At 51.5% G+C, this 24,015-nt stretch overlaps 2 protein-coding genes across 6 annotated transcripts; both read right to left on the bottom strand.

The window, feature by feature from the left end:
* Positions 1 to 3,142: 3,142 nt before the first annotated feature.
* On the bottom strand, positions 3,143 to 9,319 carry PSMC3 (proteasome 26S subunit, ATPase 3). The gene is made up of 12 exons (XM_084241366.1): positions 9,254 to 9,319; positions 8,910 to 8,993; positions 7,927 to 8,052; positions 7,393 to 7,497; positions 7,236 to 7,298; positions 6,477 to 6,614; positions 5,891 to 6,034; positions 5,650 to 5,798; positions 4,712 to 4,808; positions 4,342 to 4,487; positions 3,477 to 3,558; positions 3,143 to 3,316 (listed from the first exon to the last, which is right to left on the bottom strand). Exons 1-12 carry the CDS (start codon positions 9,278 to 9,280, stop codon positions 3,206 to 3,208), a joined length of 1,272 nt encoding a protein of 423 aa, XP_084097492.1. The 5' UTR covers positions 9,281 to 9,319; the 3' UTR covers positions 3,143 to 3,205.
* A 1,542-nt stretch (positions 9,320 to 10,861) lies between these two features.
* Positions 10,862 to 20,192, bottom strand: RAPSN (receptor associated protein of the synapse; the record flags this gene model as incomplete). 5 transcript variants are annotated; one of them, XM_084253419.1, is made up of 8 exons in its annotated part: positions 10,862 to 10,934; positions 11,392 to 11,591; positions 12,071 to 12,124; positions 12,600 to 12,722; positions 12,802 to 12,900; positions 13,367 to 13,525; positions 19,258 to 19,596; positions 20,001 to 20,192. In XM_084253419.1, the coding sequence occupies 8 exons, from the start codon at positions 20,190 to 20,192 to the stop codon at positions 10,862 to 10,864; spliced, it is 1,239 nt and encodes a 412-aa protein (XP_084109545.1). The 5 variants fall into 5 exon arrangements, with proteins under 5 accessions (XP_084109545.1, XP_084109546.1, XP_084109547.1 ...); XM_084253420.1 differs by lacking the exon at positions 12,071 to 12,124; XM_084253421.1 differs by lacking the exon at positions 13,367 to 13,525.
* Between the last annotated feature and the right edge of the window lie 3,823 nt (positions 20,193 to 24,015).

Here is a 24,015-nt window from a genome sequence, read left to right as displayed (position 1 = left end):
GGCCTGCCCTTCGTCAGCTCTAAGGCCAAAGAAAGGAGAGGCAAGTGCTTGTGGAGCCCACAGCCCCACTCAGCACTAACAGTCCTGCCCTTCCCGGCACAGAGCTGGGAGATGCTGAGACCTTCTTCTCATAGCTGCTGCCTGAGTAGCTCCCGAGCCCTAGTGAATGCTCCCTGGCAGCACCAGCAGCTCTTGCCACCTCCAGCTGCCAAACAGCAGCCTGCAGAGCAGGGAGCAGCACCTGGCCAGAGGCCTTCTGGTCCAGCCCAGTGATGCTCCAGCCAGCTCAGGGCCCCGGCAGATACTCTGGGGACAAGAGGGGTGCCCTGACTGCCCTTCCCTGCTCAGGGCCCCTTTGCCTGCCCCACTGCGGGTAGGGGGAAGGCAGGGGCAGGGAGGACTCCACAAGGTCAGCACTCAGGAATGTGCTCTGGGAGAATGCTGAAGCCATAATCCCCAGCTATTTCCCTTGGCTGACGCCCAGGTACTCAGCTGGCCTGCTCCACAGCCAGGCTCTGGCCCTGCTACTCGACTGGACATTCTGTGACGTGGCCATCAAGAGGGTCCGAATGCTTTTACAGCAGTTTTGCTGTGGTTCCGTTTGTATCTGTAAATACCTATTCTATAAATAGATGCAAATAAATATTATGCCCAAACTGGCTGCCTCTGTTCTGTACAGCAGAGCCCCTGGTCAAGCTGGGCCGTCCCATGCCTCTGTGCTCTGGCCAGCATGGCTGCTCCTTGGGCCCCAGCTCCTCCCCCCACCCCCACCCCTTCTGCTTCATGCTGTGACCCTCAGTGTTCCTCGGAATTGGGTATAGCCCTTCATGTTTCCCTGGCTTCATCTGCTGTTGCCCAGCACCATGCCATTGTAGCCCACCTTGCCAGGGGACTCTTCCCCTGCTGCCCAGAGATGTAATCAAGGAATAGAGCAGCCCTGTCCAGAGCCCTACCTGGGTTTGGCCTCAGAGAAATGTACTTATTTTTCTTTAAAAAGGAAAAAATGCAGATCCTGCTAAACCACACACCCCTAGGATGTGAAGACGGCACTGGACATGGGGTACGCTGCTTCTCCAGTGCTATCAGGAGAAAGCAGATGTGGGGGAGAATGGAAGTTCCCCTTCACCTCCAGTAGAGAGCAGCAAGTCTGCGCAGTCATGGGGTCTGGTAAAGGGTCTGTGAAGCCAAAACCAGCTGCTGCTTCAGCTGGGATGCCTGGCTCAGTATTTTTATTAGCAAAACACGATCTGCTTCACTTGGCTATGACATATTCCTCAAGGGACATATATGCCTCAAGGGCCTGGTGAGTCTGGCCCTGACAAGAAGAAAGGAAGCCAGGGCTACCTCGCCAGTCCCCACCCTTCCCTGGGCAGTGCCTGGCCGTGAGCCCATGCCAAATGGCAGAGAGGCACCTTGTGATCATCGCACTCGGTCTGCTGAGGGAGGCAGTGGGATCGCCTCTTATAGGTGAGGAAGCCAAGTTCACTCAGGTGCTACAGCCAGGTGAATGCCCAAACTGGTTTGAAGATGAAACAAAAATACAGGCCTGATGGTGAAGGAGCCCTGGACAGGAGACAGGACCAGAAGCACTTCAGAGGCTGTGCTGAGGGCTCCTTGGGCAGAGGGGTGGGAAGTGAATGGGACTGCGGCACAGAGATGTATACAAGGACACTCGGGAGGGCAGTGGCACTAGAGGGGAGGGGATAAGCTGGCAAAGAGCCAGCCCCACAGGCAGCTCGCCACGGGCATGTCCCCAGTGGGCAGGGGAGAGGAGGATGCAGGAGCTCTGGCCAGACAGCAAGAGCGAGCTGAGGAGAGTTTTCAAGAGCTGCTACTTTCAAAAGCCAATCAAGGTGCTATGGGGAAGGAACCACAGTGAAGAGGAGACTTCTCTCCATCCTGGATTTGAATCCCAGCTATGCCAGCTAAGAGTTGTACCACTGGGCCTCCCTGGTGGCACAAGAGATTAAGTAAGTCTCAGCACTATGAAGCTATCGGCAGCCACTGCAGCATGAGTTCAATCCCTGGCCAGGGAGCTAACTAACCCACAGGGCGCAGCAGACCTCTCCTGTCTTGCCCGCTGCTCCCCTTGGCAATGTCTTTCAGTCAGTCCACCTGTTCTCCTTACTCTGTCTCCGATGAATCTTCCCCCACACATACACCCTTGGCCTACACCCCCGTTCTTGTATGCATGAATAAAAATAAACCTTAAAAAAAAAAGTTGCGGCCTCCCTGGTGGCGCAAGGTGTTAAGCACCACACTATGAAGCAATCCACAGCCTCTGCAGCACGAGTTCAATCCCCGACCGGCCAGGGAGCAAGACACATGATGCAGCAGACCTCTCCTGTCTCGCCCGCTCCTCCCCTTAGCAGTGTATTTCAGTCCGTCTGCCTGTTCTGTTCCCCACTCTGTGTCTGGTGAGTCCTCTCACCCCCTGCACCTCTGGCCTGTACCTCAGCTCTTGTATGCATAAGTAAATAAATCTTTAAAAAAAATTGTACAACCGTAGCCCAGCTGCTTAAACACATCTGAAAATGAGGTTACCCTATTGGTAAAGACACATAACTAGATAAAATTATGCACTACACCCAATTAGCACAGAAAAGGTCAGTATGCAACAAATGGTATCCACATGGGTTAGATGAAGGAAGCAGAAAGTTGGGGGAGATCAGCGAGATCCTACAGAGACCTGCGACGGGATATGGGCATGACAGGGTAGAGGGGAGTAGACTGGCTGAACGGAGGTGTGGGAGACACAGCATGACCACAGAGTGACCTGAAAGAGCTCTGAGTGGATATGGCCCAAGGTTCCACTTTTCAGCCGGGAGAAGTGGGCCAAATGAGCTAAAGGGAAATGTGGAGAAACAGAAGGCTCAGGGTCCAGAGTTTTAAAAGGCCCGTCATTCCTGAGCTGCAGGACCACAAGCCTCTAAGAGCAAAGGCAAGGCAGGGAGTAGGGAGGCCAGAAGACGTGAGCAACAGCTACGGTGCAACCCTCCCAGGAGGCCCTGTCCTGACAACTGGTTCGAGGCCTATGAATGGCTCATTTGCAGGCAGCAGCACCTATGGAAGGGGCCTCCTTCATATGCCCCCGTCCCTCCAACCAGAACCAAGGGGAGGCCAGGTAGACATGGTGGCAGGGTCCAGAAAGCATCTTTTATTTCCAATTTCAAGCATGAGGCCAAGAAGTACGTGATGGCGCCCCCTAGGCATAGTACTGCAGGTTGGCTTTCTTCTTGGCCTGCACCTCCAGTATGCCCTCCATGTAATCCTCGTGGGTCAGCTCCGTGGCACCCCTGCGTAGTGCAATCATGCCCTGCACCCAGAACAGAAAGGCTCTAGTGTGCTCCCCATACCCAGCCAGACTCAGCCCTCTCATTGTGTTCCCATCAACAGGTTCCCCACAGCCGAACACCCTTGTCCTATCCAGGAAGGAGGGCAAAAAAGGATGAACGCCCCCTCATTCCAACACTCACCGCCTCCACACACACAGCTTTGCACTGGGCCCCGTTGAAGTCATCCGTACAGCGGGCCAGCTCCTCGTAATTCACATCAGGACTGGGGAGAATGGAAACCACAGGGCTCAGTTACTCACGGGGAGGGGCAGGAGGAGCTGTCTTCTCACGATCCCAACTCTGCAACACTGCCAATTGGTGCCTTGTTCTCTTATTGGTACAAGATGCATGGCAAGAGCAGGTGAGACCAAGTCATTTCTAGCGTCTCGTGAGCTCTAACTTTCCAAAAATCTGCACCTGAGACGTGACGAAAGGATTTAGCTCAAGATGGAGGAGGAGGTTGGGAAGACATTTGAGTGTCTCTATCTCCCAGGCAGCAGAGCGCTGCATCAACCTGGCACTGCCACTGCCACTTAGTCTCATGTGCCGAGCACTGTAGTTAATATTGCCACAACTCCAAGGCCGTGCCACTGCCCCTAAAGTCCAGAAGAAAAGAGGCGTAGAGAGGTCATGCCACCTGCTGAAGGTCACAGAGATTTAAAAGCAGGTCCATCTGGCTGGACTGCCCCAGGCCAGATTGGGTTGCGCTCATCTGCTGGGTAGGGAGAGGGTACCCAAAAACAGGGTCTGTGGCATTTGCACCTTGTGATCTTGGGATAGGAGGGAGCGGGAGGACTCAGAGGAGTGCACTCAGAGTTAGGGTCTGAACCCCAGCAAGATGCAATCTCAGGCAGCTGGGGAGAAAGGGAGACAGGCGTAAGGAATAGTGCTACGTGAATGAAAATAGGATGACTGTAGGCCTGGGGAGCTCAGTGCAAAGAGGAAAGATGGAGACCACTCTGCTGCTGCCCCCAGGTTTCAGTGCCTCGTGTGTGCGCTTGCCCACCTGACGTTCATCTTTCGGGAGTGGATCTGCATGATTCTAGCCCGGGCCTCCTCATTGGGCATGGGGAACTCGATCTTGCGGTCCAGGCGGCCTGAGCGGAGTAAGGCGGGGTCCAGGATGTCCACCCTGTTAGTGGCTGCAATGACCTGAGCGAGGAGAACAGTAGCAATTTGCAGTGAAGAGGAACATGTTCACAGACAGGTAACAGTCATGGCTGTAAAATGCAGAGAGGCAGCCCAGGGTCTAGGGGGAAAGGTAGGGGATGTAAGACAAACCCCAGTTCTAATTCCTGTGGCACTAGCTAGATGACCAAGATGGTCCCCTGACTTCTAGGCCCCATTTTCTTCATCTGTGAGGGGATTACACTCACCTTTACTTGAGTGTTGGGCTGGAACCCATCCAGCTGATTCAAAAGTTCCAGCATCGTCCTCTGCACCTCCCGGTCCCCAGCCTTCTCACTGTCAAAACTGAGACACACAGGAGGCCACAAACACTGGTGAGGTCTCAACTCCAGCAGACACCTCCCCTCTACCCACCAGGACCTAAACCAACCCATCAAAGGCAGGGAAAGGTCTTGTTCAACTTGGGACCCCAGCCGGGGGAAGGCATAGAAAATGTGTCACTAGCTGTTGATGACAACATCCAGACTGGAAAGGCTGCTGGGATGAGGTGCCAGGCTGAGGATAAACAGTAAGCAAAACTAGCCACTGCCTGGGCTATCCCTAGGAATGTGCCACTGCAAACTGAACTAAAGCTTAGAAATACAGGAAGCTGGTGCACATTTGGAGCCTAAGGGGAGCCCAGGCAGGCATCCCGAAGGAAGTACCCCTCACCTGAAGGCTGAAAACACACTGGCTAGGCAACTAGCCAATGAAGAAGAGGAGAAAGGAAAAGCACATTCTAGAGAGAGAAGAGCAGGTTCGAAGTCTTCCCCACCAGAGCCAGGGTGGGCCTGCACACAGAGGGGACGCTGTGAGAGGTGGGGAGGGGACAAATGGGGAGCCTTGAAGGCCATGGCAAGATCAGCATTCATCCCAAAGAGTGATGAGGCGGCCCAGGAAGGGTTTGACATAACATCTATTTAAGGGAGGCACCGTGGGTGCATTTGAGTCATACAACCATGTTCTGAGAGGAATATGCTGGCAGCTGCAAGAAGAAAAGATGGTCAGGGAAGAAGAAAATCAGGGGAAAGATGGTCAGGGAAAAAGAATCAGGGTAGCTAGTCCGAAGAGAATTTCAGAGGCACAACCACAAAGGTACAACCACCCCGGCCCAGAGGTAAGAGGGCACTGGAACACATTCCCTTACCGCTTGGTGCCAATGGCGTCCAGTTCATCAATGAAGATGATGGATGGCGCTTTCTCCTTGGCCAGGGCAAAGGCGTCTCGGACCAGCTTAGCACCATCCCCAATGAACATCTGTACCAGCTGTGGGCCAGCCAGCTTCAGGAAGGTGGCCTGGGGGGTGGGACAGACAGTCAGGCCAAAGGTACCAGGAAGCCCCTTTGAACTTTAGTGCCCACCCACCTCCGCCTCATCCATCCACTCACCTTGGTCTGTGCAGCACAGGCTCGAGCCAGCAGGGTCTTGCCCGTGCCTGGGGGCCCATACATCAGCACCCCTTTTGGAGGCTGGATTCCCAAGTTCTCAAACTTTTCCTTGTGGTTCATTGGCAGGACAATGGCCTCCACCAGCTGCCAGGAAGAAGGCCTAGGTGAGGAGAGTAAAGCCCTGAGGGCTCCTACAGCCCCACCATTAAGGGCTTCAACTGCAACCCTCCTACTCCAATTCAGGGACTCTGTCCTCTCCTTCCACCACATGAAAAGGTCACACTCACTCCCAGCAGGGCAGGCTATGGTCTCACCAGGAACAGCAGTGTATGGTGGGAAGATACTGGGCCAAGAACAAGGAGCCAAAGTTCCACTCCTGGTTCTGGCCCTGACTTTCTGTGACTCTGGGCAAATCATTCAGTCTCTCAGGACCTCAGTGTCCTAAACTGTTAAACCACACCTGCTTTGCCTCCCTCAGATGCTATAAGGAGAAAAAGCACATTAGGGAGAAGAGCTCTGGTTAACCAACTAGAGAAGCACAAAAGGCTGGGGGGAGCCTGCTGGTGGCTGCCATGCCTTCCCTCACCTCCTGAATCTGCTTGTCCAGGCCCCCGATGTCACTGTATTGCTCTGTGGGCCTCTCATCCACCTCCATGGCCTTCACTCTTGAGTCATACTCTGTGGGCAGAGTCTCCAGTATCAGATAGGAATCTTTGTTCACACCCTGAGGACACAATAGGAAGCCTTCAGATTTGTCCCAGATCAAGGCCTACCTAATTGGCTGGGTAACAGGTGTCTGTAGAGTGAAAGACAAGATGTAAGACTGGGTAACCGAAGAATAAGAGAACAGGTACGGCCTCCCCTGGTGGCGCAGGAGGTTGAGCACAGTGCTGTGAAGCTGTCTACAGCCTCTGCAGCATGGGTTCAACCCCAGCTGGCCGGCGAGGGTCCCACATGGCACGGCAGACCTCTCCTGTCTCGCCTGCTGCTCCCCTCAACAGTGTATTTCATTAGTCTGCCTGTTCTGTTCCCCACTCTATCTCTGGTGAATCCTCTCACCCTCCTGTGCATCTAACCTATACCCCGGTTCTTGTTTAAATAAATAAAAATCTTAAAAAAAAAAAAAAAAAAGAGAGAGAGAGAGCAGGTAGACAGATTCTCAGACTCTTTGGACTGTTCTGTCAAGATTAACAGCCAACAGAGTAACCTAGGTCTGGGGCAAGGGCTCAACTGAGAAAAACCTCAGTTGAGGTTTCTGAGTTAAGGTCAGTGAGGTTTCTCAGTTGAGGTCAGTGAGAGAAACCTCACTGGAAAAGCCCTGCCTGGGCGAGAGGGCACCACTCACCACCAAGTCTCCTGGCTTCAGTTTTTCAGCATCTACCAACCCAATCACAGGCAGGAAGTATGTCTGTAAGAAAGATTCCAAGTTCAGCCTCAGTTACTGCCCCCCACAAGACTTCCTAGTCAAGTCCCACATTCGCCCTCAACCTCCCCGGTCTCACCTGTCGTGTAGAGGTTTTGATCACTGCACACTTGCCCTTCCTCTGGGAATCCAGGTCAATATTGGCACCATCCTCTTCTTGGTCATTAGGATCAACATCCAGAAGCTGAGAAGGGAAAAAGTTCAGATCAAAAGGCCTTGCTCACCCCCTTAAACTCCATTGTGCCCAATGATTCTGGGGCCAAGACAATCCCCTCGTGCAGGGCAGATCACCCCTACTTTATTCCTCAGACTAGCTCTGGGCACAGCAAGGGAACCGTTAACATTTATTTAGGTGTTGCTTCTCTAAACTGGGCTCATCCACCAGGGAAGGATAAACTAGTGGAAAAGGAGACGTGAGACGTCTGACACCTTTTCATTTCCAAGCCCTATCTATCCTCCTGGAAATGCAAACTGAGGAGGGAGCCTAAAGGTATAACCTCTATCATGCAACATGAGCCTCAAAACTTCCACCCACTCTTTCCCCAATGGTCCCATGCCAGGTTGTCTCCAAGTCCTGATGATCCCCTCTCTTCCCCTCCACATACACACACACCTCGATGACGTTGGAGACGAGGTATGGCAGAGTCTTGTTCACTTTGATTTTCTCACTGTTCTCTTTGATCTTGTCCTTCATGGCCTGGAGTTCATGAGTGACTCGCAACACTTCACTCTTCATGATCTGGGATGAGATATCAAACATCCAACAGCTTTTTATCCTACAGCTTTGCAGTGGGTGAGCTCCAGGCTACCCAGGGGCCCCTCCAGCATCTGTTCACAGCTCTAAGATACTCTGAACCTGACCCTATCCACATCCAGCAGAAGACTAAACAGGAGACCAGTTTGGAAACTTCCTAGTGAAGTTGTCATAAAGGAAAAAGCAGGACTTCAAATGAAGCAAATATAGGTGTTGGAATCTGTCTCTTAATTAAGGGTTATGTACTTCATGGAGTACCCTCTGAGCCTCAGTGTCCTCATATTTAAGTTGGAAATTTTCTAAAAGGATTCTCCAGGGCCTCCCCTGGTGGCACAGCGGTTGAGCACTGGGCTGTGAAGCTGCCCGCAGCACGGGTTCGATCCCTAGCTGCCCGCGAGGGTCCCACATGGCCCAATAGACCTTTCCTGCCTCGCTTGCTGCTCCCCTCAGCAATGTTTTTCGTCAGTCTGTTCTGTTCCCAGCTCTGGCTCTGGTGAATTCTCTCATCCTCCCACGCTTCTGACTGTACCCAGTGCTTGTATAAATAAATAAATCTTTTTTAAAAAAAATAAACAAAAGGATTCTCCAGAGGAAGACTTAAACACCTCACTGGGAAGGGCAGTCTGGTAATGCCTCTCAGGTCTGCTCTCCCACGACCCTGCCCCGGCTCTGGTTACTTGCAAGGCTTAGTTTTCTGTTCTCTTTTCCTGGTTGGGAGGAGGAATTCGCAGTCCCCATGCCTCCCCCAGGGAGGCTGAGAACAAGGTGAAAGGGGCGGCCAGAATCACCAAGATCTGCCCTGTGGAGGTCTCCACTGCCCGCAACAGGGGTTCTGGGCACACCTTGATCTCACTGTCCAGCAGTCGTGTGCGCTGGATGATCTCTTCTGTGGACATCTTGAGCACCTCCTCCCCGATTCCATCTTGCTGTTAAAAAAAAAAAAAAAAAAAACCAACTTTTTTTTTTTTAATTTTAACTCAGGGCGGTCATCCCACCGCCCGCTCTGAGCCTCAGTTTCTCCATCCATGAAACCAAAATGGGTAAGTCAGGACCTCTGCCCACATCCCAAGCGGCAACGATCGCAGGACCCGACCTGACCTTGACTCCGCGCCATCGCCTCCCCTCCCGCCAAAGGCTTCTCCCCGCTGGCCCCGGCTCCAAGACCCCCAGCCCTCGTTACGCGAACCTCAGCCTCATCCCACACGGTCGCCATCTTCTCCTGCCGAGTCACTGGTCTCTCGAGTTTCCGCAGCAGATTCGCTTCCTGGAGGAGCCCCCACCCCCACCCCAAGACCCGACTGGGGAGCAGCCACCGGGGGAGAATAATACGGCCTTTCTTCACGCCTGCTCCTGACTACTGACGGACCTCTCTCCCCGAGGCCACACACCTGGCCAAATTACCTCAGGCCCCGCTGACCGAGCGAATCTGCTTCTCCGAATTTAAAGACGCGGCCAGGGCCACAGAACCCGCCCCGTCCTGTTTCTGCCGGGCCAGAGAGCCGAAAGCGTCTATTGGCCGGCGCCCCCAGTGGGCGGGGCCTGAAGCACAACCGGAAGTGGGGGAGCAAAGCCCCGGGCCGCAAGGTCCCCAGGGAAATGTAGTTTGAAACTGACCGGTGTTTGCAGGGGTGCTTTCCAAGCAGCCAATCAACCTCAGAATCTGGCCCAAGTGAGAATTAAGGGGTTGGTGTCACGGCTCTGCCTTCCTAACCGTTAACAGCACGCGTGAGCCGATTGCAAAGAGCTAAAAAAGACAAGGCACCTCAGTCTCCTTTTTTATAATCATTACTTACTAATGGGTTACTGGAGAGAATCATTAGCCAATTTTAAGGAGAGGATCGCTGAGCTGCTAACTTCAGAGCAGGTGCCTCGGAACAGCCCACGTGGGAAGAGCTCGATTGACAAAAAACGTGATCAAGTCTTTTCCTCCCAGGGAGTAGGTCGTATTTCTGAATCATGTGAGACTCTCATACCTGCGCCCCTGCTCCCGAGGATCTCTGCTTATCACTCCATGAGGCCCAGGCCCTCCTAAAATGAACTTTATATAAACCAAGTAGATTATGTCTTAAGTCAAACCATAACAAACATACCCCATAAACATGGTGAAAATATGTCCAGTGGTTTTCTTGGAATATGTTAAAAGCAGGACTTAATTTTAACTGCTAGCTCAGGCAAACAAAGCACCTCTAGAGTTAATAGCATTTATTTCATCCTATCAACAACCCTGCCCTGTGGACAGATTGAATTATGCTCAATTTTAGATAAAGGCATGGGGAATCCAGGAGTCAAGTGACTTGTCCAAGATTGTTCAGTGAATCAGTGTCAGCACTGGGGCTGCTGATCCCAAATTCATGCTTTGTAGAATTACCTGACAGGAGTTAAAAAGCCCATGTGGGGAGGTCTTGTCTGTGCTGGTCCCATCACACTTGGGGCAGGGGCTCCTGTTCTGAATATACATTTGGGGTTCCCAATAAACGGGAATGTTTAGAAAGCTTCCAGCCTGTACTTGTGATGGGTGGTAGTGGTAACTCCTTGACCACTTTCTCTGAAAGTCGGAATCACTGGCACCAGGTACAAATGGTTTATTTTTCTATAAAGAGCAAAGTACAAAGAGATGGGAGAGGGCAGCTGAGCCTAGAGAAACCACAGCGGGAAGGATGCCCAAGACCAGAGGAGGCTCTGACCACTGCCCCCAGAGTGAACAGGCATCCAAGGAAAGGCCTGTCAGGGCCCTCCAGAGTGAAGATGGAGGAGGAGTGGGGAGGTGAGGCGAAGCCCCCAGGTTGCTGACAGGTCACACAAAGCCAGGCTTCATGGATGAACGGTGGCAGTTGGGGCAGCTCCGCGTCCCATTGTTCTGCAGGCACCTTGGGAGGCAAAGGGCTCTGTCCACTTCCGGAGTCTGTCTTCCATGCTGGGCCTGGGCCCTGCCCTCCCCCCTCTGTAGGGACTGGGAAGGTGTCCCACAGCCCTGGAAGGGAGGAGCCACTCCCCAGGCCCCTGCTCAGCTTGCCCCTCACACTCTGCCCCCATGGTTCCCAGGGCAGATCCTGGGCTGGGAATCAGGAGGATGAATGGAAGCAGGGCTGGACCTTTGAGAGGCCTGTCTGAATCCTCTCTGGGGAGAAGAATAAGAATGGCTGCCTCCCAGGCTGCTGGGAAGATTCCGTGTGTTCCCACACAGGAAGTTCTTAGGACTGGCAGGGGGGCAGAAAGCATTTTGTCAATGCTTGTTGTTGGTTTTGCTAGAGTCATGAGGCAAGCTGGGGCCTTGAAGTACCCCCCAAAAGACCCATGTGCCCCTGCTGCCACAGGAACACTCACCTGAGGTGGAAGATGTGTGAGCAGGGCAGGGCCTGCAGCCGGCTGTTCCTCTCACCTATGGACTCCCCACACAGGCCACAGTAGAGCTCCGTCTCCTCCACGCACTCGTGGAAGCGCACCACGTGGACCCGCAGCTCTCGCTGCAGCCCCTTGCTGCGATAGATGCTCTCGCTCAGACAGTGCAGCTTGAGCTGACTCAGCTGGGCCGGCGGGCAAGAGAGGGGGTGCAGGGACAAGACCACGTTAGTGTTGGGGAGCAGCTTTCCAGCTTGCCTCCTGGCCCAGCCTGCATAGCTGACCTTTAGGACCACAGCACTGCCAGTACACGCGGGGTTCTGTCCTGGCCCCCTTCCTGCCTTGCGGATGGCCCCAGGAAAAACAACGACCCTCTAGGCTTGGGTTTCCCCTCATGCAAAATGAGGGGGTGGGTGAAGTAGCAGAAAACCAGCTGGGGACCTCACATGTTTTTGAGGGTTTTATTAACCAGACCTACCGCGTTGACTCCATCGTAATTAATTTGCTTTCCTGTTTTGTTAATTAAATACAACACCTCATCTGCATTTCTGATCAGCCTGAGATACTTGGGTAAACCTGAATGACTATAACCGAGTAAAATCAAACATATTTGGCCTTTCAGTTGGTCATGCACCTCATCCTAGAATACAGAATCAGGTCTGACCTTGTTCCCCACCTCCTCGGCCAGGTCCTGGGCTCTTTCGATGGCATCCAGAGCCTGGAAGGAGAGCACAGGCCAGAGTTACAAGCAGAGCTGTTTGACAGAGGTCTTTGGCTCCCAGGAAAGGAACGAGAGAGGGTGCCTGGGTGGGTGAGCTGGCTGGGAAGCTGCTGTGCATGCACAGTTGCAGGAACTGGGGGTGTAGCCTTCTGCCTCGGTTTAGTCAGATGCAGAATGGGAAGGATATTTGTCTTGAGAGGTGTTGTGAAACCATGGGAGGCAGTTAAGACACCTCAGCTCAAACCCCAGCACTGCACATTTCATGGCTGTGGGTCCTTGGGCAATTCACAGGCCCTCTCTGAGCCTGGAAAATGACTAAGAATGTCCCAGCTTCACAGGATTGGGATGAAACTGATGTTAAATGTCTGAAAGGGCCAGACCCCCAGCTTCTTGGCTGACCGACTGGCCCCAAATGGGAAACACTGGGGAAACAGGGAACTGCAGGAAAGGAAATTGTCCATCTGGACCTCACCTTGTCTAGCGCTTTCCTGGCCACCCAGCATTTGGCTACGCCCAGCAGCACTTGCACCTGCCCCAGGCGGTTTCCAATCTCAGTCATGATGCTCATGGCGGAGTCGTACCTGGGAACAGCTGTCTGCACAGCCAGGTGGGGAAGTGATGTTAGGCTGGGTCAGGCCCACACCACGCTCGCCCCCCCACCCCCGTGACCTTACCTCCAGGTCCCCACGGCTCCGGTGGATGTCAGCAAAGCAGAGCAGGCAGAGCGCCTGCAGGGGCCGGTCCCCATGCTGCAGTGCAATCTTCATGGACTCCTGCAGGGGAGGCCGGTCACTCAGACCTGTGCTTCTGTCCCCCCACCACTGAGACATCCTCTGTCCAGTGGGCCCCTCTGATGGGTCAGCCCAAGGCTCACCAAAGCCCTCAGAACCCAATACACCTGTCAAAGTGCTGAGGCCTCCCACACGGAATCATTGAGGCCTCACAGCACCCAGTGAAGTGGAAACAGGCTCAGGAAGCAGAAGTGATTCGATCGAGAAGTGACTTGCCAGTAAACAGCAAAGCTGGGATTTGAACCCAGGCCAGTGGAGTGCCAAAGACTGGGGCAAGGGAGGTGAAGGAATAGCAGATCCTTCCAGGATACAGCTAAAGACAGGCTGGGTCAGGGACAAGCCTTGGGGACCCCAGTGGGCTGATTTGGAAGGAGTAAGCCCTGCCATCCTGGTCCCAAGCTCTGGCCACACACCAGTCTCACCACTCCCACCTTCCCCACTGCCCCACCTCACAACACTCCATGGCACTGCCCAAGTGGCCCAGCAGACGATATGCCACAGCCATGTGGTACTGGCTCATGGCCCGGTACTTGAGGCTCCAGCCTTTGCCATAGTCGTTGACGAGCTCCGCTGCTTTGCAGGGGAAGAACAGGGCTTTCTCGTAGTCCTGCAGGGGACATGAGGTGGGGGGGTGGGGGACACAATGAGTGGCTGGAGCTACCCCTACATGGAGGCCCCAGAGCCTGGCTTCTCCAGCAACCAGCTCCAGCATATTCAGCTGTGTTCATTCATTCATTCTGGTCACTGGGGAAGGAGCCATCTGGGTGGAGAGAGCAGACTGCACAAAGGTGTGGGGAGGCAGGGCTTCACCTGGCCTGCCAAGAACCAGCCAGCACAGTTCTTGGCCCTCAGTAGATGCACAATAAATATTTGTTGAATGAATGAATAAAAAAGTTGACTTCTTGTCACACCCTGTCCCAGCTGGGTCCCTCAGCTGCAGGGATACAGAGAGGGGGGATAGCGGGGCTATCCACCCCCACCAGAGTTGCCTGCGGGTACCCACAGCAGCTGATCAGGGAAGGCTCAGGGACTGAGCCTGCTCCAAAAGACATCGGACAGACCACGGGGAACGCACCATTCTCTGCAATACCTCCTTCTCCTCAAACCTCCGAAGGCCCCACCCGACCGTAATCTGCTGATGACCTGGTTTACCATCCACTGGGAAAAATGAGAATTGGGGAGGAGCTCCCTGATCCACCCTACCCATCAAATGCACAGATCAAGCACACAGCTGTTCCCACTCGTGGCCTCCTGTCCCACCTAGTGGGCCCTGGGGCAGACTCCTCCACCTCCCACCTCCAGTTAAGTCCTCCCTGCATCGCTCCCTTCAGCAGGCAACACATCCTGGCGCTTCTCACCTCATTTAAAAAGTAAAAACAAAAATCAAAATCAAACCACCTTCTTTTCTCCTCATGTCCCCTTCGGCTATAGCTCATTTCTCTGTTCTTTCTCGTAGAAAACCTGTTTGATCTTTTGCTTAATATCTAACAAGCCTCTCTAAGTTAGAGATGAGCTCTCCACAATCCCAGCAAAGACCTGTTCCTACCATTTTTGTTTTGTTCTTATTATTTTGAAGGTATGTAAATGTTTCCCACATTTACATGCTAACCTAAATAACCTAAATAACCCTAAAAACAGAAAATGGAAAGAAATGATCCTAACTGGAGATCATTATAGCTATATAATATACTATCCATACAAAAATAATACACAATACATATTGTGTATAAATACACCATAAATAAGATGAACATATAATATATTCAATCATAATAAATATAGATTAAATTAATTATAATAAATAAAATATAATTAATATATAGTTAATTATAATAAATATAAGTAACATAACACTGTGTTATAATTATTAAATTTTAATTAAAATTAATAAATATAATAAATATAATATAAATATGACTAATTAAAATAAAATGTGATTGTGATAAATATATATTAAATAAAATATATAAGAGATATGTAATATACAATAAATAAAAATATATAAATATAAGCAAAAGCATAATGAACATATAAATTCAAAATTACAATTAAATAAATAAAATAAATATATAAATAAATAATATAAATAATTATAATAAATATATAAATATAATCAAGCATCAGAATATATTTATAATTATGCTATAATTTAGTATTATATGCATATATGTAACTTATATGCTATAATATGTTGCATTGTATTGCACTATATATTAATATAAACATACGGAAAGATAATTATTTCAAATGATCTTAGAACATACATGTGGACATTTCATCCATGGCAGGGTATATTATGAAGACAGAAAGGACAGCAAAGGGCATGGGTGCATTGGTGAAGGGAATTCTATGGGGACTACACCTGAGGAGGGTGGGGGAAAGCAAATGTTGTTTAAAAATGAACTATGATGTAAAAAAAAAAATTTAAAAAAGAAAGAACAGCAAAGAAATCTTAAACTTCATTTTTAAAAGTAATATTGGTATTGTCTTTTGAAACTATCTTATATATTTTGAAGGATAAAATATTTAATTATGTAGTTAGAAATCAAGATTTTTCAACCAGTGAAAAGCAAATCAAGTTTGAAATAAAGGACAATCCTGAAACATTCTAGTTTAGTTGGAAATATCAGTAAAAATTTCTATTACGCTGGCAACTGAAAAGATCTAGAAGCAAAGACAACTCAGCAGCCATGAGCTCCCTGGGGGTTCACATTTGGTCTTTCAATACCATTTCCTACTTAAAAAAAAAAAAAAAAATCAGAGAAATGGCTGATTCCGGGCCTGGACAGGAAAAAAGTAAGAGGAGCCTGGGACAGTTTACTAGCAGTGGCAGACAACAAGAAAGCGTTCAAAGCGTAAATGAAGTCTAGTTAAAAGGACACAAAAGTGGAGCTCCATGTGTTAAAGTGAAGATAATAGCATCAAAAAGAACAATGATTGCGCTAGACTGAAGAATACTGAGTGCTTACAAAATCCACGGTGTGACAATGGTGCTCCAAAAAAGAGAAAGCAAAACTTGTGACCACTGACAGCAGCTATTACATCAGCTCCTTATTCTGAAAAGTGGTAATTAAAGGAAAGAGGAAAAGTGTTCATTCTGCATTTCCTTTAGGAGCTGTCTTTCAGGGTAACCGATAAGCACCCCCACCCCTTACCCATAAGGTAAGTTCTTCCTTATGGAAGAAAAATGCCAGCTAATGATTATAGAAGGGATGATGAGACTTGGAAATCTCCATTTCAGCAGAGTGGACATGAAAGAATTGATTCAGGCAACAAATATCAACGGATTTGCCTAAACCATTAGGGAAGATGTAGTTGCAGAATAAACAGTCTCAGGGGGGCCTCCCTGGTGGCGCAAGGGCTTAAGACACAACCTATGAAGCTATCTGCAGCCACTGCATCACGAGTTCAATCCCCGGACAGGCGCTACCCACATGGCACAGCAGACCTCTCCTTCTTCTCCCGCTGATTCCCCTCAGCAGTGTATTTCAGTAAATATGACTTTTCTGTTCCCCACTCTGTCTCTGGTGATTCCTCTCACCCCCCACACCTCTAGCCTGTACCCCAGTTCTTGTATGCATAAATAATAAAGAAATCTTAAAAAGAAAAAGTCTCAGGGAACCAAAGTGGTGGTCCACGGGTAAACCTGCCACGGAGGACAGGAAAAGACAAACCCTGGAGCCTCCCTGGTGGTGCAAGGGGTGGGGTGGGGGGTTAAGTCTCAGCAATATGAAGCTATCGGCAGCCACTGCAGCACAAGTTCAATCTCCAGCCAGGGAGCTGACCCACACGCACAGCAGACCTCTCCTGTCTCACCGCTGCTCCCCTCAGCAGTGCATTTCAGTAGATCTGCTGTTTCTGCTCCCCACTCTGTCTCTGGAGAATCCTCTCACCCCCCACACACCTCTGACCTGCACCTCAGCTCTTGTATGGATAAATAAATAAAATAAATCTTAAAAAAAAAGAAAGAAAGAAAAAGAAAAGGCAAACCCTAAGACAGAGAGCTCAGGCTGTCACTCTTCCACCAGCGACAGGATGTCAGATGAGGTAGTGGGCTTCACTGTACAGCATCCTTCGCAAAAATGTGCAGCTTAATCTTACCAAGGCAGGTCTGAGTTCCAGTTTGTACGGAGTAATGGAGATTAAAAAACAAAAACAGTCCGGTGACTCCTTAAGGAAGCAATGAGACAAGATGGAACACTCTACCAACAAGTTATCTGGCTTCTGCAATAAATCATGGGAGGGGCCTCCCTGGCACTGCCCTATGAAGCGATCAAGCAATCTGCAGCCTCTGCAGCATGAATTCGATCCCCAGCAGGCCAGGGAGCAACCCACAGGCAACCTACATGGCGCAGCAGCCCTCTCCTGTCTCGCCCGCTGCGCCCCTCAGCAGTGTATTTCAGTCAGTCTGCCTGTTCTGCACCCCGCTTTGTCTCTGGTGAGTCCTCTCACCGCACCCCCACACTCCTGGCCTGTGCCCCAGCTCTTGTATGCATAAATAAATAAAAATCTTTAAAAATAAATAAATTAACAATAATAAATCATGGGAAATGAAGAGGAGGGTGGGAACGCTCTATTGAAAGAGCTTAAGAGACAATAACCATGACTGTGAGCGGTTCTTGCTTGTGTGCCAGTTCCAAGAAGCTGAGGATAGAGATGAATTTTCAGGATAAGGAGAAAAATGTTAAGTGCTAATTGCACTTAATGGTGTATGTGTGATAATAGTATTGTGCTTCTGCAAGAGAGTAGCCTCATATAAGGCGTTCCTTTTCCCCCGGAAATGCCTAGGGAACTAGTTAAGGGTAAAATATCACGATGCTTGTCATTTTATATCACAAGGCTTCAGTTAAAAATATGTAAGTCAAACTGGGCAAAATATTAATGATTATTTAATCTAAGGTGGTGGGTATATGGAGATTCACTGTATTTCATTTTCTCTACTTCTCATTAAAAAAGAAAATGTTTTGGGCCTCCCCGGTGGCGCAGCGGTTGAGCGCTGGGTTGCGAAGCTGCCCGCAGCCTCTGCGGCCCCGGTTCGATCCCCGGCTGCTCCCCGGCTGCTCCCCGGCCACCGGAGGAGGGTCCCACATGGCGCGCAGACCTCTCCTGCCGCCCGCTGCTCCCCTCAGCAGTGTACTTCAGTCCTTCTGCCTGCTCTGCTCCCCGCTCTGGCTCTGGGGAATTCTCTCACCCTCCCGCGCTTCTGACTGTGCCCAGTGCTTGTATAAACAAAACAAAACAAACAAACAAATAAATAAATAAAACATGCCTCTATTAAAAAAAATGTTTAAAAAAAATGTTTTATAACACCCTGTCCCACCCCGGTGCTGTCGCATCTCACTTGCATGGCTCATCTCTGTATTTGCTGAGAGTGAAATCCTCTGTGTGATCCTGGCAAACTCTCATTTCCTCACACTCACCTCTGAGCTGTCACTGTTTACACACTCATTCACCCCCAGGTTCACTGAGCATCTCTGTGAGAGGCACAAATCCCCACCCCCATGGGCCAAGCAAGTCTGGTGCCTAAAGGGAAGAGGAATCAGCCCTCAGAGTTCGCAGGTGCCTTCACTCAGCCCACACTGCCTCCTCCCCGCCACCCTTACCTCTCAGACCCCTCAGCTTCCACCTCCTTATTATACACCTGCTGTACCCAGGCCTGTCTCCATCCTTTCTGGAACATGCCAGGAAGCTCCTGGCAGGGCAGAGCTTAGCGTCAGTTGTTCCCTCTTTTTCGCTCTTTTGCCTGATTTCTGCCCGGCTCACCTTGTCTGCTTCGAGTCCTCAGACATCCCCTGTGGGAGGCGTTCTGATCACCCTTTTGAAATCCCGACTTCCCAAGCCTTGTCCTTCTTGCTTTCTTCTCAAAACTTCTGGCCTGCTATGTAACTGACTAACAGATTGTTTGTCTTTCTCCCCCAATGCATGCAAGCTTCATGAGGCCAGGGACTTGGCAATTGTTTTCACATCTGCGCCCCAGCCCAGTAGTTCCAGGGATAGAGCAGAGTCTCAATAAATACTGGATGCATGAATCTTCACAACTTTGTTGTAGGGTGGGGCCTACACGCCCTCATTTATAACTACACCTACCAAGGTTCAGAGAGGAGACTTGCCCCTCATCACACAGCAAGCACGTGGTAGTACAGGCCAGTCTGTCCCCACCGTGGGAGTCAGGAGAGTCCCAATGCCCCAGAACTCAGACCCAGAACTCAGAGAGATGGAGGCTTAAATTCTGGTGCTGCCCTTCCTGGCCAAGTCTTCACCTTGGGTAATGGGAGGACTGAACGAGGTGAGGTAGGAGGGGGTCCTCCTTTTCCCCCCACCCCTCAGGCCCTGGCCCACCTTGACCTGGGCATAGAAGCTGCCCAGGCTGCAGCAGACTCGGCACTCCAGCATGGCGTCATCGTTGTTGTGAGCGTAGCGCAGGGCCTTCTCGAAGCTCTCCAGGGCCTTCTGAAAGAGGCTGAGGCCCAGGAAAGCATTGCCCATGCTCAGGCTAACCTGGCCTCCCAGTTGGGCGCCAGCCCTGGTGCCAGGCAGGCCAAGGCAAGTCTTGCAGTAGGAGATGGTTTTGTGAAACTCGCACAGCTTCTCGTTGCTACGTGCCAGGTTCAGGTAGCTCTCCAGGAGGAAGTCAGCATCCTCCAGCTCCCGAGCTGTGTCGATCTGCACCACGGCAAACTGCCCAGGGGGTGGGGGACAGGTGGCTGTCAGCCTGGACTCTGAGCCTCACCCTTCCACCCCAGCCTAGATTTTCAGCCTCTAGCCCCCAGCCACCCCCGCCTCCAGCCAGGAGCCCACAAACTCCCAGGCTCAGGCTCAGAACCCCAAACAGTAAGGTTGAAACCTACACTTAGAAACCTGGCCTTGAGCTCCCCGAATCCTGAGGCCTGTAAACCTCAGTCTGAGTCTCAGACACTAAAGTTCAAGGCTACAGGCCCAAACCTAATGCCCAAGACCTTAATGCAGATTCAGAGGCTCAGGCCCCAGCCACTAGCCTGTGAGACACAGGGGGAGCCGAAGGAGGCAGGGGAGAGGCCAGGAAGTCTAGGAGAAATTCAGCCCCGGCCGGCTGAGTACCCCACCTTCAGCATCTCCTTGTAGCGGCCCATTTCCGAATGGGCTGTGACCAGGCAGCCGAGCACTCGAAAGCGGCCCACGAGGTCCCCGCTCTTTTCCAGCACCTTCATCCACACCTGCAGCGCCTTCTCTGTCTGGTTAGACTGGTACAGCTGGAGCCCCTTCTCAATCTGCTGCTTGGTCTGGTCCTGACCCATCCTCCCAGGCCCACGCGCTACGTGGAGAGACCCTGGTGGCTCCGTGCCTCTAGGCGCTCATGGCCAGGGACCCACCGTGCCAGCCCCGGGAAGGAAAGCAGCGTTGGAGCAGGCCTGGATGGAGAGCAGGCGCCACCCTGGGAACAAAGCCTGTTCAGCCCCTGTCTGCAGCTGTCCCTGCCAGTTGGGGCCACGTGGCCACCGAGGAATGTCAGCTGCAAGGTCATGTACACGGGCCTCTGCCCCACCCACCTCCAAGCAGAGAGGTGGCTACCCAGGGATGCAGGCGCCCTGTCCGCCCGGGACACCCTTTGGGCATTGCTTCAGCACCTCTGACTCTGGCCCTGGTCACCCTGGCAAGGCAGGTCCTTCTGGCAGCCTGGCCAAGGAGCCACCTCCAGGGCTGGGCTGAGAGCTGGGAGGATGCACGGATGAGGCTGGACACAGATCGGTCTCAGGGGACTGGGCCCCGTGCCAGCCTGAGCTCTGCTTCTCCCCACACAACGCGCCTCTGCCCCACATGGCTTTGTTCCTGGGCACTGGGGCCTCTCATCGGGACACAAGTCCATTCCTCGTCTGTTTCCTTTTCTGTGAAACGAGCATAGTAACCGGGTAGTAGCGACACCGGCATTGTCTGAAGCAACACACATGGGGGTAACAGCATGGCCACTGCAGTCAGGCCGCCAGGGTTCAAATCCCAGCTCTACTGCTCATTAGCTTTGTGGACAGTGTGACTTGTGGTGAGAGAGAGATGGCACCCATCTCACTGCACCGCTAGGCTTCTCTTGGACAGGGCCAGAGCTGTGTCTGGCACGCGGGAAACCGGTGTCCATGTGTCTGTCTGCCAGAAATTGGCCCTTGAAGGTTTAAAAATGCGCCCCAATTCCAACCACGGTCCATCCCAGTTTGAAAAGGTCCCTAATAATGAACATTAAGTGCAGACACTGTAGAGAGGCTTTGAGTGAGGGGGCAGTCGAGTGAGGCATTGGGGATTGAGGCTTGGATGATGGGGCCCCTGCCAACCCCACCATTCACTTCACCCCCTTTTCTCTCCTTCTCTGCATACCAGGCTCCTCCTTTCAGAGTGCATGCTGGGTTTTTGGTGCAGTTACAAATTTGCACGTCGATCACCATCACCCTCCATGTTATGAGCGGAATTCTGTCCCTTCCCGCTTCATCTGCTGATGTCTTAACCCCCAGGACCTAGAATGTGACAGTAAGTAGCTGGAGACACGGTCTTTGTTTTTTTTATATATAAAGATTTTATTTATTTTTACATAGAAGAACTGGGGTACAGGCCAGAGGGAGGTGCGCAGGGTGAGAGGATTCCCTGAAGATAGAGAGGGGAGCAGAACAGGCAGATCTACTGAAATACACTGCTGAGGGGAGCAGTGGGCGAGACAGGAGAGATCTGCTGCACCCTGCGAGCCAGCTCCCTGGCCAGGGATCGAACTTCTGCTGCAAGTGGCTGCCGATAGCTTCAGAGTGCTGTGACTTAACCCCTGCGCCACCAGGGAGGCCCTCCCTGTACATCTTAGTCTCTTTCCTTCTCCCTATGACACTGTGCCTGGTGAAGTTCAAGATTGGTTGAATCAGCCAATATTGTCCTCTCATAGAGAATTCCATTCCATTCTGAAATGTGATTTCTTTCTATAACTTTATATTCATTAGTGAGGTTACATGCTGAAGATCTGCTTTCCCCTTCTAGGTGCAGGCAGGTACCCTCTGGACACACTAGCCACACAATAAATATCTTGAATGAATGAGTGGGAGAAGAGAGGAATGTGAGTTTGTGAAATTTAGAGCAATTGCTGCAGGCCGAGCAGTCCATCAGCCACGCCCTGCCCTGTCCATCCAGCCCTTCTTCCTTCCCGGGGAAATGGAGCACAGGCAGACAGGACCTGTTCACTGTGAGCAGAAGGAGAGTCAGTCCAGGAGTCTGGGGGCACATAGCCAGCTCCAGGCCCACACCCCAGGGTCATGGCTCAGCAGAGGGAGAGGGGACTAGATAGGACCACCAGCACTCCAGGGGAGGGCGGGAGTGCTCTTTGCAGTACAGGAAGCTGGGAAAGGGAGGGGGACAGAAGGTTCAGTGGCCAGTTGGGGGCTGCTGGAACAGGCAAGCTGGCTGGGATGGTCTTCTCATCTCAGGGGCATCCTGCGATGAAGTTTACCGGCAGAGGGGAAGAAGTTGGGACCATGGGGAGAGTGAAGAGTGGGCAGGTTCTCCCCACTCAACAGTCCAGACATGAGTTTGCCCCGAGGCTGGGGCAGGAAGGGAAGGAAGTGGGCAGCCTGCCTCTGAGCCCCAAAGGAGTCTGGACCATCCTTTTCAGATACCTGGGAGCACAAATGGCCTCAAAACTTCACAGGAGAAAGGCTTCCTCTGACTCAGACTCAGCAGCAGGAATGTGCCCACACTGGCCTGTTTCAGGTAGCAGAGCACCTCTGTCTCCTTTAAAAATTTAATTTCTGTGCACGTTTCCCGGGATTCAGCTACTGCACCCAGCTAGGTCAAGGTCATGTTCCTTTGGAGCAAGTCTGCAGTTTGTCTTACTACCAGGAGCAAGTGAGAGGTGAGCAACAGCCTCCCACCAACCAACCTCCCCTGTGCTGAGCATTTCCCCCGGTTTACAGATAAAGAAACAGAGGCACTGAGAGGTAGAGCTACCTGGAGACAGAACAGGGACAGACCCCAAGCACTGTGACTCTAGGAGGTCTCTACCTTTTTTAATGGTATATTCATTTAAGCGAAATATCAAGAAAGCAAAATTCATAGAGACAGAATACAGACCAAGGCTGCTTACCCTGGAGCCAGGCAGAGGTGAATGAGTAACTGCCACCAAACTGTTCACTATTAATTGGTTCATTTTGTCTGATTTTGTTTTTTAATTAAGGGGTGGGGAAGTAGAGGAAATACTTGGGAGGTGGGGAGAGAGGGTAGCACTGGAGTCAAAATAGAAGGTGCCCCTTGGACAGAGGAACTTATTTTGCCGCTGGTGAGATACCCCCTAGGATACCTGAGAGCTCAGATGCATCCTAACCATGACATTGTCCCAGGAAGGAGCAGGAGAGCAGATGGGGAACTGGATGCCTCTTTCAGGAATCAGCCACCTTGATGAGACACAAGCTCACTGGGAATGTTGAAGAAATGGGTACAAAAATGGTTAAAGAGAGCGGGGCCTCCCTGGTGGTGCAAGGGGTTAAGTAAGATGCAACCTACAAAGCTATCCACAGCAACTGAAGCATGAGTTCAATCCCCGGCCAGGGAGCTACCCACATGGCGCAGCAGACCTCTCCTGTCTCGCCCGCTGCTCCCCTCAGCAGCGTATTTCAGTCAATCTGCCTATTCTGCTCCCCACTCTGTCTCTGGTGAATCCTCTCACTGCCCGAACCTCTGGCCTGTATCCCAGTTCTTGTATGCATAAATAAATAAACCTTTTTAAAAAAATGGTTAAAGAGAAAGGAGAGGATGAACCGAATCAGGCCTGGCACCCAAGCATCCAGCAATTTACAAAGACAAAAAGACCCCGGAAATCAGAAGGACGGGCCCGAAAATTAAATGGTCTTTTCTGGACTTCACCTCAGAATGGTGGACAGCCGTGGCCTGGGGGCTTTGATCGTGTGCCTGCTGTGTTGATCCTGTTTTATACCCAAAGGCAGGAAATTAGGTTTGGGCCTGAAGCAGGGTCACCATCTGGCATGTGAGAGCTGAATATTGCTGAGTTGCTCGGCTATACTGTTATCTGGGGGACTGCATGAAACAAACCTGTATTCCCTGCTTCTGGGAGGACCGGAAGCTCCAGCAACCTGGGTCACCCAG

Source organism: Talpa europaea (assembly GCF_964194135.1).
Source record: "Talpa europaea genome assembly, chromosome: 1".
NCBI classification, from domain to species: Eukaryota; Metazoa; Chordata; class Mammalia; order Eulipotyphla; family Talpidae; genus Talpa; species Talpa europaea.
The sequence above is the reverse complement of the archived record's forward strand: the minus strand, read 5'-3'. Positions and strand labels throughout refer to the sequence as shown.